This window comes from Rhopalosiphum padi, chromosome 2 (genome assembly GCF_020882245.1).
Source record: "Rhopalosiphum padi isolate XX-2018 chromosome 2, ASM2088224v1, whole genome shotgun sequence".
In the NCBI taxonomy this organism is placed as follows: domain Eukaryota; kingdom Metazoa; phylum Arthropoda; class Insecta; order Hemiptera; family Aphididae; genus Rhopalosiphum; species Rhopalosiphum padi.
The window spans coordinates 54581528-54600700 of NC_083598.1; the positions used below are offsets into that span (position 1 = coordinate 54581528).

The window sequence follows — 19173 nt, forward strand, 5'->3', positions numbered from 1 at the left end:
GTAGTCGTGACGCGTTGTATGCTCGCGTATCGTAGGTATAGATATATATATCGTAATAATACTATACCTATGCGGGAAACCAGTCTCCGGTAGAACGCGGTATATCCCCTCACGGCACGCGGCACGAGTGGTAGGGGCGGGGGTTGTGTGCGAGCATCTGCTCTTCTCGGGGACCCCCTCGCCGCCGGGCCAGCGCACCCGGCCGCGGCCGCAGTTTGCGTTTGCGCGCGTAACGGTCGCGTCCGCGGTACAACACTACATCGCGCGGTCGTCGTCGCCGTACGTATAATAATAATAATATAATATAACCGCCGCCGCGCTCTCGCCCGGCACATCGCCGGACATGGCGGACTTCGAACGTCTCATACCCGCGGACCGCTGCGAGATCGGAGCGGCGGCCCGGGTATCCAGGGTGTCGTCGTTTTCGCGCGCGTCGCTAGCCCGGTTCAGCCAACGGTTGCGGCGCCGCGGGTGGACGGTGGGCGCGGACCAGGACAAGGAAAACGCCGACGCCGTCTACCGGCCGGCGCTGCCGCCGCCCGTGCCGGTCGTCAAGCGCGTAAAGTTCGACGAACGCGTTTACCACGGCCCGGTCGGCGGCCACCGGTCGGCGTTCGGCCGCCGCGGCATACTCAAAGACGCGCCCGCCGGTCCTGTGGCCGCGCGTTGCCGGTCGTCGTCCGTCGGTTACTCGAACGTCAGTTACTCGGACGGCGACGACGCGGTGCCAAACCGGATGCGCATGTACGACGTGCCCGTCACCAGTTTCTACATCGACGCCGGTGACGACCGTTTGCCGCAGCCGCCGCCGACGTTCGCTGCGAAACGGTCGTCGTCCGCGATCATTGGTGCGCTGCGTGACGCCAAGAAGACCAGACGGTTCGGCACCGACATAGGTTCGTACAACGACGGACGCACGTTACCATACGGTCCGGCCCAGTGGGGTGGTTTGCAAGTTTTTATTGTTGGGCGGGTAGGGTTGTCGATGACATATTATTTGTGCATCCCACCTAAATTGTGTGTCACGACACCATTGACACCTATCCAAAATCGGATTTAGCGGGGTGAACGGGCGATGCGCTTTAAGTCCTAGATATTATGACTTTGTGAAGTCATTAAGACTGTTGAACAATGGTCGAAAAAAAAGTATTTTAAAAAGTTATCCTCACCCATTTTTATTTTAAACCTTTATGGTCTCAGTTTTATCTATACTTTTAACTCAATTTAAAAAAAATATATAATATAATGAATCATCAGATGTACCTACCCATTTAAAATGTTTTATTTTTTAAATCTGTCTTAACTTTTATCTAATTCCAAAAAAAACAAATTGATGCATTAAGTGATTTAAATAAATACCAAATTTTCTTATATTAGTAGTTGCACCTCAGCCTTCTTAGTCTTAGATCCTGCAAGTCAGCAAGTTCTTGTTCGACCAGCTCGCCCCGTAGTGTACCAATACGCTTATGGACACAGCTCTCGTGTAATAACGATGCTAAACGTCTCACTACAGATTATTTAACTAGTTTTACTAATATTTTAAAATACGATTTTTGAACATATTAGACAAATATCGTTATAATGTTTCTTTTTTCTTAAATTTAGACAATTTTCATATATTATTTTTTAATTCAATTCTAATTTACGTAAATATTCTTTTAAATTGAATTAAAAAAAAATTTGAATTTCCATAAAGTATTAAAATAGATGTAGTTACTAGTTATGTATATTATAATTTATAAGCAGTGGCTTTATCTAACAGTGTGGTTATGAATAACGTGTTATTATACTTGACTAATATTAACTTCATCGTCAGAAGCATATTACAGACAATATTATTTGTGATACGCAGTGTGTGGTATCTGCATTCTGCACTTCATGCAGATACAATAATAAGTGCTCAACAATAATCTGCAATTATAATATACCTACACACATTAAATCCGCCGTATGATACGTCGTGTTTCGAGTAATAGCGGTTAATATATTACAAAATATTAATGTTAATATTATGTAATATAATAGATAAGTAATAGGTATGTATTTGTATATTCACAGCACTTTTCGGCAGGGAGATTTTAAATATTTAAGGAGGAATATTCTGCTCAACACCATTTTTTTCCCGTGTAACACAAACTATAATAAATTCTGAAATTATATGTTTACACACACTTTAAAAAAATAATAATAATTTGTTTTTAAATTTAATAAGAACACAGTTTGATTAAAATAAAAAATAATTTATTAATATCTATTGTTTCATTAAATATTATATAACCTTAATTTTAAATTATTTTTTATTTTAATCAAACCGTGTTCTTATTCAATTTTAAAACAATTATTTTTATTTTATAAAGTGTGTGTAAAGATATAATTTCAGAATTTATTATAGTTTGTGTTACACGGGAAAAAAATGATGTTGAGCAGGATATTCCTACTTAAACATTTAAAATCTCCCTGCCGAAAAGTGCTGTGAACATACGTTATGATTTTTGAAAATCAGTGTTTTTCGTGTTACAGGGGAAAAAATTGGCTTAGTAGGATATTCCCGCAAGAACTTTTAAAATCTCCCTGTTCAAAACTGCTGTGAACATACAAATACATACTACTTAGATAGTTATGCACATATGTAAAATGTTCGATTTTCCATACCTATTTTCATACCATTCTTTACAATATATTACAATAAAGAATAAATAAATAATAAGTTTTAATGGCAAAAGTGAATACATCATTGTATAAAATAATACACATTTTGTTGACTTTCTAAGCAGTTTTTAAAAACATTCCGTACTAATTTAACATTATATTTGGTGCTTTAGATATATTTTACATAACTTACAAATATTAGGTATAATCATACATCGTCAACTTAATATGAGCATAATTACATAGCTAATACTTGTATAATATTGAGGATCTTCAGTAATTGATAAAATTACGCGTATAGTACAAGTAGGTACTATTTGTTTTTACACCCTTTTATGTGGGATTGGGAATCTGTCACTACTATAAATAAAAAAGATTCAAAAAATGTTTTAATTTTTAATTACGTTTAGCATCCATATTAAACCGTTACCATTGCGTCGAGCAATTATGATAATAATAATACAAAAATGTAATTTATTATGACAACGTGCTGTCGTTCATGACGTAACGATTTGAAACGTACGTGAAACCGAATAAAACGGTTATTGTTTCGCACGTGCGGATATTTAACTAAATATTATTATGTATGGATATAGATATAATATACCGCATATCGTAACCGCCCTATGTCGTTCACGCCGTTATTAATGAACATGTGTAGGTACATGTGAATCACCCCCACATACCCAACTACACGTAATCTATACTGTGTAGACCTTATATTTATTTGTTTTCCCTCTCGCTCAATGTTTTATTTATTTTTATGAAAATTCCGCGGAATTTAATTTTTAAAACATTTTACATTAGTAAATTCAGCTCCCTGATAAATATTTTTTTTTCGCTCCATTGTCGACAAGACCTGTGTAGTTGATGATTTGCGTTTTATTCTTTCTCAAAAGCAAAACATTTTACTTAAAGTTCGCATTGTATTGTATTATTTTATTTTTTTTTCAGAATATCGTTAGTTATTTTTTGTTTTATTGTGAATTCAAAATCGTGTCTTACGAAACAGTATCGTTATACCGTGTATATTAACTAATAAATTTTGATAATGAATGCAAACGCAAAAGTTTTTTAATCTGACGTTTTAGGACACGTAACCATACGCTCAGAATACCTAAGACAATACTGTTTATAATTTTAAATTAAGACTGTTGCCAAATTTCCATAGCAACCGAAATATATTATTCGAATATGAATATTAATTCAAAATAAATGGCATAAGTCTATTCCCTATACAACCTAACCTTTTATCTATAGACCTTCGATACTTTAACAATTCCCAATTTTTTTTTTTTTTTTTTTTTGTTATAACGTTAAACTTCTATAATTTAAAATACCATTCGAAAATACGGTTATAGAGTTTTTCGATTTATCTTAAATATATTTAATCTTGTTTTTTTACATTCTTATGATTGGCTGGCTGTACTCTGTACTTCTATTGAAGTTATTGTTGTACGGGTAAAACTAAATAAAAATGATGTTTCCATATTGCCTTCCATATTTTAAATATAAAATAAAATGCAATTAATTTTAAATAAATCTTTAGTGTAAAAAGTTCACGGATATACCTCACAAAAGAACGTCATGAACTACATAATAATAGTATTGTGTATTTTTCTTTTAAATACATTTACTTAAAAATATTGTTAAGGAATATTTTATATACATAATATTTACTATTTAGGATAGACAATCGTTGTGTCGTTGATCGTTGTACACTGTAACAGTGACTTTTTCCTACTACTAATTTTCGTAGAAATTAGATATACTTTGTTTTAAATTCGTATAAGAAAAATAAAATTAATTAAGTCAAATTTTCTCATTATTATTCAAATTAATTGAGAAAATACAACATAACGTTTATACAAGAGGTCTAAAAAGAAATTACACTTTACTCGAATTACTGAACTTTTAAAGTTTTTTACTTTCTATGGTTTTAGTGATCAATTACTACATTATTAAATGTATATAAAATAACATATTATATTGAATTAATGTGTACCATATTATGAATAAATATTTATGGTCTACGAAGTATTATGAAGTGTCAAATGTATACTCTTGAATCGCTGAATAAAAAAAATGATTGCAATTTATTTAGATAAATTGCAATTAAAGATTATCACTACTCTCTATATAAATATTATATATTTTAAATTTAATCAAATGTATATAGGAATTATAATATATATATATATATATAAACCTTTTATTCAACACACAGATATTGATATAAATGGATATGTTGAAACACATCATTATAAGAATAACTCTATTGTAATTTATTTATTGGTATTGCTGTGACTTATTGTGATCAACGTGTTTATAATCATAATCATAATGATGATAATTATATAATAATACGAACCGATATTGTAATGATGATGTATCGATGAAAACATTTTAACAGTCTTTGTTATAATACTGTTTATAGGAACGTCAATATCGTCGCTGAGAAACAATGGCTCCAGTTCGGAGACACAGGCAAAACAACGTCAACATCACCACCCAAAGGCACGAGAATCTCAAGTACACAACATCAACATTCATTTGCACGGTAACCATAACATTTATATTTACACTAATCCCATTGCACATAAATTATGTGGTAAACCTTATGTGCCAGATGTCCCGAGACATTTAGTTTATCTGACTACTGTAAGGCATTTTGTCAAATTCCGGAATTATATAATTGCAGTGCTGTTTTCGCGAAATCCCGAGAAAATTAAATTGTATGCCACCCCCGTTAGGTGACCAAAATATATTTGCATTTCTAGACGTCTCGAGTTCATTAGGACGACAATTTATATGTATATTATTTGCGGACACGTTAAGGACATTCTACCAAACAATATAACTTCGAAAACAGTTCATTAAGCTGAAGGAAAACTGCACATAGATATAGTACACAATTGTATTTAATGCAATATTATGCATTTATGTGTAATTATGTGTAGGCATATTAAACATTAATACGGTCTACAGTTGTTTAATCGTTTGTTATGCGATCGTTTTAGGTCTGTTTGCCGCCGTAGAACACGGCCAACTGGAAAAAGCGAGGAACATATTGACAACATGCGAGGTTCAAGTGAACAGGTAAAGTCTTATAGAAATTCCTTTATGTCATATAATAACTCATCAGTGATGTTTTAATTTTTTCCTTGTTTAGTGTAAACAGCGATGGGTTAACTCCTCTTGACGTTGCTTTTCTGAGCAACAACCGAGATCTTGTTCGACTTCTATTGACTCATGGAGCTACAGAAGGTAAACAATGAAACATTTAAAAAATTAAAAATCAAAAATACTTATCAAACGAAAATAAATTACTTAATGTGTATTTTATTTTAATTTCCATTGTTTAGAAACCAGTATGAAAAACTTAGAAACTCACCTATCAAATTTACTCGAAGAAGCCGAAGATCGAGTCATAGGACTGAGGCGTCGTGGAAACCAAGATGATTCACAAACCAAATCGCTAGCACTATGGGAGAGACGGAAAAGAGGCTTGAAGAAAATGCGTATTGGTTTCGAACATGCCAGTAAGTAGAACACTGTTTTAAACAAAATCTGACTTAAAATAGCTCGAGAGAGAATGAAAGATCGATTTGGCACGTACAGTACACAGCTAGACGATGTTTGTCTAAAATGAAAAACTATGTCGATGAGAATATACTTGTAAGATGACTTTCAGATCTTCGTAGAAAAAACAGTAAGATGTAAACAATCGTGTACACTATACGAACAAGAAAAACAAATGTGTGCGCGTGAGGTTTTGTGGGTCCAAAGAATTATGTACTCGATTCTAAAGTCTTAAAGAAATAAAAATTAACGTTAGAAGGATAACAGTATTGTGTATTATACGTAAAATATACGTACGTACATAATATATAATATATAAGGCATTGATATTGTACTAACTACTAAGAATGAATAAATGAAGTTTTTAATTTAGTAAATAAATTAAATCGTAATGTAAAATAATTATTTGTATTCTTGATCTAACGTTAAATTTTTCGGTTTTTTGTTTTGTTTCTAAATCTTTTAAAATAATAATAAATAAAGACAATATTATTTATTATTTTATAATAAATCGAAACGGTCATGACTTATGGATGCTTGTTATTATGTTTTTTTTATATTTCAAAATATAGCCTTGTGAAAAATGTTAGTATTAAAACACATAATACCAAATTAAATTAGTTTTATAAGATATATTATATTATCATTATTATGCACAATATTACTACGCTATTATAATACATAAATAATGTTACCGTGATCGACTATTGTTCGTGAAACCGTTATACTTGTTTTGTGTATATACATTCCGGTGATAGCGCCGAGAGAACTCTGTAAATGTGTATAATATTAATAGCACCCGTCATGTTACATACGACAATATTACATTAGATTAATTAAACTTTTTTACAGAGCCGCCAGATAAGCCAGAGAAAATTATCCTGGAGGTAACGGGAAACGATAACGTCAGGGTATCTTGTATAGAAGCTGAATACCCAGAAAGCGCTATATGTACTAAATTTAACGGTAAGCATAAATTATATTTATTAAAGACATAAAGTCTTTGCCCTTTGATGAAATTCTCATTAAAAATGATAGTTAAAATAAAGATTTAAATTGTGGAAAACCAAAACCAGATCATATTGATGTATATGAATAAGTGTATTCAAACAATACGCATAATAATTCATACAATTGTTTGTGTATTTTCAATATTGGGAATAATATAATATATTCTGAAAATTATAAATGTTATCTTACATGTATGGAATGTTGTGGTATTGAAAAATGAGTGAACGCGACAAGTGACAACTATTGGCAACAGTAAAAACTCAACTCAAACTTTTTAAATACACTTAGTCGATTATTTTATATTAGACAAATATAATAATTGACGTTATTGTTATTTTAAGAGTATTCATTTGTCTTCTGAGTGAAATTCTAAAATCAATATTTTTCATTTATTTAATATGATTTATGCATATTATTATATATAGACTAGAATCACTAGATATTCTAAATATTAAGATGATTTTTTTTGCTATCAAAATCCTACACTATGCAATTAATTTATATAGTATAGAAATATTTGATATACATATGACATATTATATTAAGTTAGTCACTCTACTAACTCTATACAATATTCTATAAATTATAATAATGATACAAATTATTCTGTAGTTGTTTAATCATAAAAATTAAACTTAACCACTTATTTAGATTCATTTTTCATAAATTTTATATTTTAAAAACCATTTTTTTTTAACAATATTGTATTTTTCACAGTTGAATGGAGTACATCAGAATCCTTTAAAAACTTAACAGGGTCTAAATGTTTACCTGCAACTGACGGAGAAATTACCATTAATAATTTGGAACATGGAAAGACCTACTACTTCCGATGCAGTGCAGGAAACCTGAAAGATTTCAGTGACTATCAATACCCAACTCCATTTTCTATCACTATTTCAAGTGAGTTTAACATTGTCAACGCTTTTCAACTTTGTGATATAATTGCTATTGTAAATTGATTTAAGGTTGGTGGGACGTCTGTCAAGATTCACGTCGATGTTCCGCAGCAATGAAAGTTAAGATGGACGATATACTTGACAAAATGATCTCTATTCGTCCAGACCTACACAGGTCTTTGTTCGAAATCAGTGGAAATGACTGTATATCGAATACAAAAAGAAGAAAGCCGCCGACGTTTAAACAGTTATTTAGCGGCAATACTAAACTTCATAAGAATCTCCGGAGGTATTATCTTATTACATTTTTCTTTAATTAATTCAATAAATAACGTTTATATAATATTTACTTACTAATTTTTTTAATATCAGAGGTGTATACCTTTCTTGTCTGCTGTACCACGAAGACAAAGTTCTGGTGACCAACGAGGACTACTTGCCCGTGGTAGAGATCGACGATACGTACCCAAAAGAAATGCTCAACGATTTCCATTGGTTCTACAAAATAGCTTTCGCGTGGAAGGATCTCAAATGGTTTAAGGACGACTTGGAGAAATCGACTAATAGTTCAATTAGCTTCAGGACGAAACTCATCCAAGCTGTCACCCAGATGCAAGTAAGTCGCCGGTCTTGTTTACAAATCGAAAATGACCTTGAATTAAATGTATTCATAATATTTTTAAAATATTTTAGGACATTTTCAATACACAAGACCTAGGTAAAGTTTACTATAAACCGATCCGTGACTCGGACGGCACAACTGTGATATGTACGGTGAATAACGTATGTCAGCCAAAAAACGTTGTTAACCTGAAATGGACGCCAATGGCTAAGATTTTGAAGAAGTCATCTCGTTCTGACAATCTTACCGATCTGCTGATATCATCTATTCAAGTAAATTAATCTAAGCTCACTAAATTTCATTGAATCGTATTAACAACGTAACTACAATTATTGTCACATTAGGACCAAATCATGTTTTACCAAACAAGCAACACCAAACTGCAGAAAGGCTTATATGTCGGATACTTACTAATGAGAAGCTCAGTAGACATGTTGCACGTCATGGTGCCTTTACAAAATCCTAACATGCCCGTTTGTTACAAGATACGTGATAACCCACACGTCACTGCGTAAGTACAAATTAATGTTCACCGTAGACGATTCATCCCAAATGTCTGGGTGGCTGTCAAAAGTTTGAACATAAATATTAAAAAAAAATCAACAGTATGGCATTTTGCAAATTAAGAAAAAAATAATACTTCCAAAACAAATATACTGCTCATGCAAACATGAAACAACACAAAAATAATATAAAAATCAACAAAGAAAAAATATACCTATAGGTATATTATATTTTGCGCTAATGATACAGTAAAAAATTTTAATTTATATAAAAATAATTGAAAATAAACATAATGTAGCTGAAATTTTACGGTATGAAGATATATGAAAACTAAATTAGTTAATAAACTACAACCATAATTTTTTTCTTTTATTAAATTTATATAATAATATAATATACTTGGATTACTTTGTAATACGAATATTTTGTTTTTTTTTAATGAAATTAAGTTAATAAGTTTAATTAAAATCAAAAACCATTTTTTACCTACATTTATTTTCAAGTATTTAGCATTATTGTTATAGTATGATTTTTTGTGTACGGGTAGCTACTCTACGCGTAGCTAAGTCTACGGTTTACAACGCGTCATTATTGCGTATCATAAATTTCCGTTAAGCTCGTTTCCGCCACGACCGTGCGCGAACATATTAATATTTTGACCGTAAACGATTTTTCTCGCTTATAGTATCGTAAGCCAGTAATATTTACAACGGTTCGACAAATCGTATACAAAACGTTTTATTGCAGTGAAGAATGGCTGTGGCTTCAGCAGGGTGCCGGAGCTCCATGCGATTACACGTGCCTCGGATTCGCTTCGCAATTCAAGATGGCCACCAACCGGCTGTTCTCGCTGGTCCAAATACCGAAAGACAAACGAACAGTGCAGCGGGTGTACACCAGTGAGGTGATCGAGGTCGACCGGGACGTGAGCCTAATAATGATCGTGCCGCCGGCCGAGGTGGCGTGCGCGGTCGGCGAGGGCAACCAGTCGGCCGTCCACCTGCACCGGATCGAGCTGGTGCCGCTCAGCGTACAGGTGTTCGAGATGATACACTTCGGCACGTACCGAGCGGACACGCTGCTCCTGTACGCCCGACTTTCCAGTGTCGTGCAACTGGACTCGGACGACGCGAGGTACTCCATAAGACAGGCGTGGAGTTCGTCCGACCTGGAAACGGCCAAGCAGCGGCTGGACACCGTCGAGTCGCTCGAAACGGGCTTGAACGCCGCGTGGAAACATTTGCGGTGGCTGTTGGACGTGATGAACTTTGCGCGCGAGCGGCTGTTCCAGACGCAAGTGTCCAACTCCAACTGTTCAAAGAGCGCCAGCAACAGTCAGTTGGAAATGAAGTCGGCCAAAAGCAACTCGGTAAACGCTCTATCCCCGTGACCAAACGTTATAATATAGTCTACGACCGTTTGGTATACCTGTTGATTGTTATTATAATCTGGGTTATATACGTTTTACAGCTGTTACAATTGCCCGACTCGAAATTGGTCAAGTCCCGTGGAAGTTGGCCGGGTCCGGGATTGAACTCGATGCGGACACTGGAATCCGTGTGTCCGGAGATAAGTCGCAGCGAACAATACCTGTCGCCGCCCGTCCACGATCGCGAATACGGATTGGCTAAAAAACAAAGTTGTTCCTCAGAAACTAGCAACGGTACGTGGATAGTGTAATAAACGATTAATTTTCGTATAATTTTAACTCTGATTTGGTTACAGACAGCAAAGACGAACCGGAGTACAACGACGGACAGTCATCAGATCTAGCCGATCAACTGTCGAAGACCAATCACTTAGCGTAAGTTTATCGATAATGCAATATTATACGTAATAATAACTACGCGCGTAGTACGACTACGATCGACTCGACGTTAATGATATTGCGTTATAGCGTTTATACGGGTTGTTTTTGCGCAGGGCTAAGGACGTGAATAAAGTAGACGACGAAGGGTTTTCGGACGCGACGATGAAGAGCGAATCGCTGGTGCCCGTTCCCGCTCCCGGGATCATTGAGGTAAGTGATTTTCGTAAACGAAAACGGCCGCGATACCGCGGTACCGATATACGCGTAACTGCTAGTCTCACGATAACCGCAATTGTTGTCACACAGGTGTGCGCGGCGTACGACACGGGCCTGCCGCATCCCACCAGCTTGAAGTTGCACATCAGTCCGACGACGTCGGCCCGCGAAGTGGTCCAGCTGTTCCTGCAGCAGCTGAACATGTCCGTGGTGGTCAAAGGCAAGACCGGGCCCATATACCCTAGCACCGAGTTCGGTAACTTCTGTCTAGTGTCTGTGACCGGGGCCCGGGAACGGTGTCTGCGCGACGACTTCAAACCGCTTCAGTTGACTCACCCGTGGCGGGACGGCCGCATGTACATCCGGCACAAACAGGACGTGCTGGCCGCACTCGAGCTCCATTCGTCCATATTGACGGCAACCGCCACCAAACACCACTGATGACCACCACCGTTAAATATTATTATTATTATTACTATTATTATTGTATATTATTATTATAATATAATGATTTTTAAATGTGCCGCGCATCTCAGACGAAATTTTAAGTGTTCTTAAAACAGACGAGCAGTGTTTTTTTTTTTTTAATTATTTAATTTCAAATATATATATATATATATTATATTATATTAAATTATATTATGATATGACATAAAGTATTGATTTATTTAATTAATATACATGCATATTGCATAATAAAAACAAAACCTTCGGAAAAATCTTCTAAATTGCATTAATGATGACCGAGCACAAATAAGTAATGACCAAAACCGGATCAAAATTTTCGTAATTAATTAAAGGTTTTATTTGTTAAATTATATTTATTTATTACAGATACCACCAATGCATAGTGTTACGAAATTCTGAACACTTCAAATATCTGGCTAAATATTTTTATCTTCACGATAAAAAGTTTTAATAAAACATGTTCTATACAGTAGTTGAGCTAACTACTCGTCGTTTTTTTTTATCGTAATACGTAATATTGTCGAATTATCAATACATATTTTAAATACAAGATAAATGGGAGATTGATTTGATTAAAAAAAAATGGTAGTAAAAATGAGAAATTTACAAGTATCAAAATTAAATGTATTATTTGGATATTGGTTTATAGATATGTAGTTCTCAAATAAAATCATTAGTCATGATAACAAAATAAAATTTAAATGATTTAAAAAATAAGAATTATTTGAGTGGAAATGCTCAATGTCCTTTGTCATTTTTTGCTATATAAGCCTAAATGTATTATGTAAATATTAGCAATAGAATGAAACACGACTATTAACTCCAGAATTGTCAGTATACACACCGACATAATATATAGCCGTTTAAGATTTATCATGAAATGAAAAAAAATGATCTGCCCAAGTTATTCAATGGATTTTATAAATCACATAATATAACGATACATATCTACTTGACATTATGTCTATTACAATAATGAATAATATGATATATAATATGTGTTGTATATTATAAGTTTTAAAATGTATTTAATTCTAATTTGTGACTGATTATACATTTTTACGTAGGTTGTGGATATAAATATATTATCAATGGCCTATTTTAAAATGAAGGGCATATGCCATGATAATTATTTTAGTAATAATATTATAATGAATTGAATTTATTGTACATTTTATTAATTATTAAAATAAACATTATTATGGCGACCGTTGACCATAGATGGTCATGATTTAACAATAAAAAAATATTTTTAAGCACAACATACGATTTCATCTTCACAGCTCTAAAATTATAAACAGTATTTTTTTTTTCAAAAATAATCAACAACTTGTATAAATCATCTTTTCTGTGACTGCGAAGGTTCAACGGTCCTCTAACACAAATCGTGTTACACAATATTGGTAATTATATGAATTATTAAATTAATTAGTTATCATACATAATTAATAATAAAAATCCTGTTTTTTGGTTACATCTGAAAAAAAATATTTTATGTTATTTAAAAATACAACTTTATTAGTTATCTTAATTAAAATTAAATAAAACAAATATATTTCAATCGAATAATTTTTATAGAATTATAATATTTCAAACTGTTTTGAATATTAAATATAATAAACTGTTTAGGATAAAATTATAAAATAAAACGACTTGCTAGACATTCAATAAGAAATATTATAGAATGAAGTAGTATATATATAGATAAACATAACCTCCCCAATAATGCTTTTGGCTTATAGTATTATGTTCAAAACTCTATTGTATATTTAAGGTAAATTTACCTTCTTTACTATCGTCTATGACGATTGCGTACGTTCTACCTATCCAAACTTAGTGCAATGTATAGTTATTGTTTACAATCGTGAAAATTTATAAAATATTGCTTATTTTTGATAAAGTTTCATAAATGTTACTGTGACTATTATCCCCGATGCCAAACTTTTCGGGGACTAGTTATCGATATTTTTTAATTTATAATTTGTACATTTAGATTTATTGTATCATACATTTATATTATATAGATAGAAAGTTTTTTTAATTGACTATACTATTAATTTTATTTTAATAATCTTAATTACTATAATTTTTTTTATATAAGATTCTTGATTAAATAATACAATTTATATAAACAAATTCTTTTTACTTTACATATAACAGTAAATTTACTATGTTTATTTGAAAATAAACTATTTTTATTAATACTGATTCGTGATTACTGAATACTATATACTATAATAAGTAGTATATTTTAGTAACGTTGCACTCATTATTGTACGCAATCGTATTGTTTTTAAGGGTCAGGTAGAGAAATTGTACGCAATCGTATAAGCGTATGCAATCATGTATCACTGATTTAATTTATAACTGTATTTATATTAGAATATTTACTTTTGATAGTTCGAAGAAGATATCTGGAAGAAGTCTATTATAAAATAATTGCTCAAAGATAAACAATATCTTGAAATTTACATTTTAACCGTATGATGGCTGATCGCAGAAAGTTAAACAAAAATATAAACTATTTAAATCAAAATTCTATGAATAACCTACTTTTACTTATGTATATAATGGTAAGTAAATACAACAAATACGAAATACAAATTTTAATTTTAATTAATGAAATTTTTTTTTTTTTTGTTGTTTATTGATTCATTAAGAATTTTTAGAAAATAATTCGTGAAGAGCATAGAAAAAAGGGTGGGTAAGTGGGTATTGATCTGCTGTGTTGTAGATACTGAGTGGATCACTGTAATGGTTGTGTTACATTAAATTCAATGATATAATATCATTTTATACGAAAAATGATTCAAAGTGGAGACGGTCTATCGCCTATATCAATAAGTATAGGTATTTTATATTAGGTATATTTTTTTTTTTTTGCTATTAGGGGTAAAGTAATTTATTTTACTTATAGCAATACAATGTTGAACTAATTTTTGCCGTCAACATTGCATTTAAAAATATTGTATATGTTAAGTATTAAATTAATATTACGTAATATCATCACGTGGTCATGCATAATGTTTTTGAACTGTAACAAAATGTCAAATATCATTAATCATTGTTCTAGCTACGTAATTTCGTTTAAATTTCAACTTAAAATTTCTATGAAAAAATTATATTTATACATATTTACACATTTGTTGATTTCAATATCAACTACTTATAAGAAGCTTTCTATTAAATCTTAGCTATAAAAAATACACATTTTAAAAATATTCAACTGCAAGACAAATTTCGAATTTTTGTGATTTTGAGGAATTTTGTCAAAATTTAAACTATTATAGACGCTTATAAAAATAAATTGAGCATAATATGTACTTTAATTGTTTTTGCATATCTATGAAAACAACTAATGTGAAATCTTGATTAAATTTTCATTTATGTTATCCAAAGAATATTTTTTTATCGATATTTATAAAAAAAAAAATTGTTTAATTTAAAAATTTTATCGTGTACAAAAATTAATCATATAAATATTTAGTGAAAGTTTCAAGTGTATTAGTAAGTTCTTTAATTACAATTCAATATCAAAAATAGTTCGAGAAGATGATATAATATTATTATGTGTATTTATTTTAAGGGTATATAATATACAATGTCGAAAAAATTTCAGAAAAAAACTTACAAAAATACATTTTGTTTTTCGATAGAATTTTTTTATATACGTATATTGAAAAAACTTATGAAAAATCTTATATTCAACTTTCTAATCTTAGATAAAAAAAAAGAAAAACATTATGGATTTTTAACTACAAAAGAATTTGAAAATCTTCAATATTTACCGAAATTCTAAATTAAAACGCTTATAAAATAATATTATCACTGTGTATTTTAGATATTTTTGAATAAACATATGATAACAACTTATAACTTATAAGAAGCATTGTATTAAATGTTCGAGCTTATTTAGTCAGCTAATAATTGTTCAATGACTTAAAAAAAAACTGATACAAAAATGGAAAATTTCAAAAGCAAAAAAATGTTGAAGTATAAAAAATTAATAAAAATATTAGGTTAAAATTTCAAGTAATTACGGTAGTTAATTTTTAAGTTCCACTAAAAAACAAGATTTTGTCAGAAAAACGAATTTGGTCGAAATTCTCGTTTTTCCTAAATTGTTTTTTTATTTCCCCCGATTATTTTAAAAAACACTGAGAAATTTTAATTTTAACCACTTCGTAACTAGTTACAATTTTCTATCCAAAACTACCCTTAAAGTTAATATAGAAACATTTATTCCACTACTCATCATATTTATTATTTATACACAAAAATCACACAGAACATTGTAAAATCAATGCATTCATTACTACGCTCAAAATCAAAAATAAATTAGCAATTGCTATATATTAACATACTCCATAAAAACAATTGTAGAAGAAATATTAAAAAAAAAAATACAAAAGCATGATTTTAAAATTAAATTTACTTATGTAAGCAATAAAAGAATAAATTATACCAATTTTAACACTATATATAAATAAAATAACTATATAGAATAACTACATAATATGTAAAGAAAAATATGAAGTTTAATATTACTATTAAGTAAAATTACCATTGAAATATTCAAATATGACAATACAAATTTTATCATATACTTAAAAAGTAAATCCAAAATAATAAATATTTTTTCTTTTTTTAGGTTTTGATGTTTCCGTCGAATAGTAGTACACTTGAAACGATGTCAAATAAAATCAATTGCTCGGATTCAATGACGTGCTCCAAATGTACAATCAAACCTATGTGTGTATGGTCCCTTAAACAACAAACGTGTGAAAACAAGAATAAATTCAACTCTTCAAGTTTAATAGCTTCTAGAGTAGGCGAATGTCCACAGTTTTTAGTAGTTAAAGAATTTAAATATACTAATTTCGCGATTGAGTGTCGCTTCACTGTTAAGTTATCGAATGATTTAGTAGGTTTCAAAAACTATCTTGACAATAATATAATTAATGTATGTACTAAACTAACAATATGTCACCAAATGAGGTCAACGACTAACAACGAAATGATGATATTATCAAATTTATTTTACTTAAACAGTACATACTTAACGGGTCCATCTAAAACTATTTTTATTTTTATTAAGTTCAATGACATCATACTGCGGTTTGACAACGTAGCCGATAATTTTATTACGTTTTATAGACAGGAAGAATGTTCTACCGATGATACAACATCCTGTGCGACTTGTGCATGGAATAACGACGGATATTCAAACTACTTTAAATGGTGTTCGTTTAAAAACGCCTGCAAGATTCAAAATGAAACGTATCTGAAAAATAACGGTAACAAATCTGTACACGAAAATATTACGTATGTGACGAATGATTGTTCCGAAATAAACGTGACGTCGGTCGATCCGTTGTCTGCGCCAAAAACCGGTGGTACGATCGTAACAATCATCGTTAGGAACCACAGAATATTCGCAGAAAACCGAACTATAACTGTGACGGTGGCAGGAACGGTTTGCTCGAACCTCAGAACATCCGGATCCGAGACTATAACTTGCACCACGTCACAGCCAAACGAAACACCATCCGGTCCAGTCCTGGTCGAGTACTCGTCGCCGGCCGGTGGTGTATTGAAAATCGAGTCGTCCCAGATATTCCAGTTTTATAATGTTAGTTCTACCTGCGGCACGCCCAGTCCCGTATTGGACGCTGACCAACAACTCGGAGGCGTAGCGTCTGGTGGCACCTCCGTGTCGATCCATGGCGATCATTTCGTTGAACCTTGCCTTGTGTCCTCCGCTCGATTGTACGTCGACCTGTCCAACGGCGTTAGGCGACACGCAGACAGTTATTGCGATCCACCGATCAACGACACGTACATGGTCTGCCGATCGCCAAAAGTGAACGGAATTGGCTGGAACGGGGACGCGTCGGCTGTGGGACAGCTACTAGACTTTGGACTGGATATCACATTTAGCGAGGACGACTTGTCCGGCGTGAATCAGTCGCAGCTCGTCGCTGTTCGTAGCCCAATGCTCAAATATTACGTGCACCCCGATCCGTTTCTGGTGGACTTCGAAGTAGACGGAAACGGTTCAGTAGTCGTCAACGGCCTCCATTTACAGTATGTCCTACCCGGAGACATAGTGATACGGCCCGTGGATTCGCCGTCCGTTCGTTGCATAGTCTACTTGGCCACGCGACATAGTTTGACGTGCCAGCCTACTACTACTGTCACTGCGTTACAAGCGATCTCCGTCACATTCGGCAATTCGTTGGTGCACTCAGTGATCAGAAGAACATCGCCTTCCGCTGACGATCCGTTCAAACTTCCCGACTGGTTTCGCGCGATCGTCGCCATTTCCGTAGGGCTGACATTTGTCTTTGCCTTGGTTTGTTGCCTAAGAACGAAACATCGTTATGACGTAACGAAAAATATTCGTAATCCGTCTGAAGATGCGTCAAGATCGCAAGACCTATATGTACACACGGCTATGTAATGCTAAGTTTTAATATATACACATAGATTACACTAAGAACCGAATTTTTTTTTACACACCATAATATTATATAATTATATATTATATGCATACGTATATAGGCGTGCTATTAGTCATTAGTGGACCTCAAAGATTTTTTACAAAATTAGTGGTCCGCATAACTAAAAAGGTTGGGAACCGTTGCTATAGAGCACTATTATAATTTATAGCTGGCATATAACGAGATTAGCTGAGAACAATTCTAAAAATCCACAAATAACCTTTTTAAATCACCTCATTTAAATATTTGTCAAACTTTAATACAATTACATTTTAATGCTTGGTTAAAAAAATTAAAAATTTATAACTTGTACAGATTCCTCATAATCAATGTTATTATTATTTAGGTAAAAAATATTTATAATTTATTTTATTTACATAATTATTGTTTAAGTCAAGATTGGAAAGTGTTATAAGTATCGAAAAGTGACACTGGCCGAAAGGGAAGGGTTCATTTTGGCCGAAAACAGTGATGCCTTTTTTTTATACCAAATCCCCCAAACTACCTAGAGCAAAATGCACCAGATGCCCTCAACTAAATGTACCAGTTGCCCACACATGTTAATACATACACGATTACAATATATAGCCCGTAAAATAGGGAAGGTAAATATACAAACAATAAATAAAATTATTTATAAAAATAATGTAAAATAGTATAAAATGATAGAATCAAATTTTGATATTTGCAATTATATATATGATGTTGTATTTTGTAATAAATAATAAATATAATATAGTATACAAATAATATGGATAAAATGAAAATCGTATTAATAATCTTGGCCTACTACTTGGTGCAAAGCGAGGAGGATTTTACTAAAACACGTATAAATTTAGACGCGTCTAAGTTATTATATTAATTTTATACTAGTTTTTTGTTAACAAATTATCACATTGATTGCCACAT

At 32.4% G+C, this 19173-nt stretch overlaps 2 protein-coding genes across 11 annotated transcripts in view; both read left to right on the plus strand.

Moving 5' to 3' along the window:
- The window catches only part of LOC132921435 (ankyrin-repeat and fibronectin type III domain-containing 1), a 150177-nt gene extending 138228 nt beyond the window's left edge, over positions 1-11949 (plus strand). For 7 of the 8 annotated variants that reach the window (XM_060984462.1, XM_060984467.1, XM_060984463.1 and 4 more), the window contains 15 exons: positions 5087-5209; positions 5670-5748; positions 5822-5916; positions 6015-6191; positions 7084-7197; positions 7960-8145; positions 8211-8430; positions 8514-8757; positions 8835-9035; positions 9108-9274; positions 10015-10636; positions 10738-10930; positions 10993-11071; positions 11191-11287; positions 11384-11949. In XM_060984462.1, the coding sequence (XP_060840445.1) occupies positions 5087-5209; positions 5670-5748; positions 5822-5916; positions 6015-6191; positions 7084-7197; positions 7960-8145; positions 8211-8430; positions 8514-8757; positions 8835-9035; positions 9108-9274; positions 10015-10636; positions 10738-10930; positions 10993-11071; positions 11191-11287; positions 11384-11734 (2948 nt within the window). In that variant the 3' untranslated portion in view covers positions 11735-11949. Of the gene's footprint in view, positions 1-225; positions 897-5086; positions 5210-5669; positions 5749-5821; positions 5917-6014; positions 6192-7083; positions 7198-7959; positions 8146-8210; positions 8431-8513; positions 8758-8834; positions 9036-9107; positions 9275-10014; positions 10637-10737; positions 10931-10992; positions 11072-11190; positions 11288-11383 lie in introns of those variants that run through there. The other variant, XM_060984465.1, reaches the window with a different exon arrangement.
- An 83-nt stretch (positions 11950-12032) lies between these two features.
- On the plus strand, positions 12033-18590 carry LOC132921438 (plexin-B-like). Of its 3 annotated transcripts, none has more exons than XM_060984472.1 (3): positions 12033-13164; positions 14162-14334; positions 16413-18590. In XM_060984472.1, exons 2-3 carry the CDS (start codon positions 14245-14247, stop codon positions 18222-18224), a joined length of 1902 nt encoding a protein of 633 aa, XP_060840455.1. In that variant the 5' UTR covers positions 12033-13164; positions 14162-14244; the 3' UTR covers positions 18225-18590. The 3 variants fall into 3 exon arrangements, with proteins under 3 accessions (XP_060840455.1, XP_060840458.1, XP_060840457.1); XM_060984474.1 differs by lacking the exon at positions 12033-13164 and adding an exon at positions 14422-14611 and having other exon boundaries at positions 14210-14334; XM_060984475.1 differs by lacking the exon at positions 14162-14334.
- Positions 18591-19173: the final 583 nt, after the last annotated feature.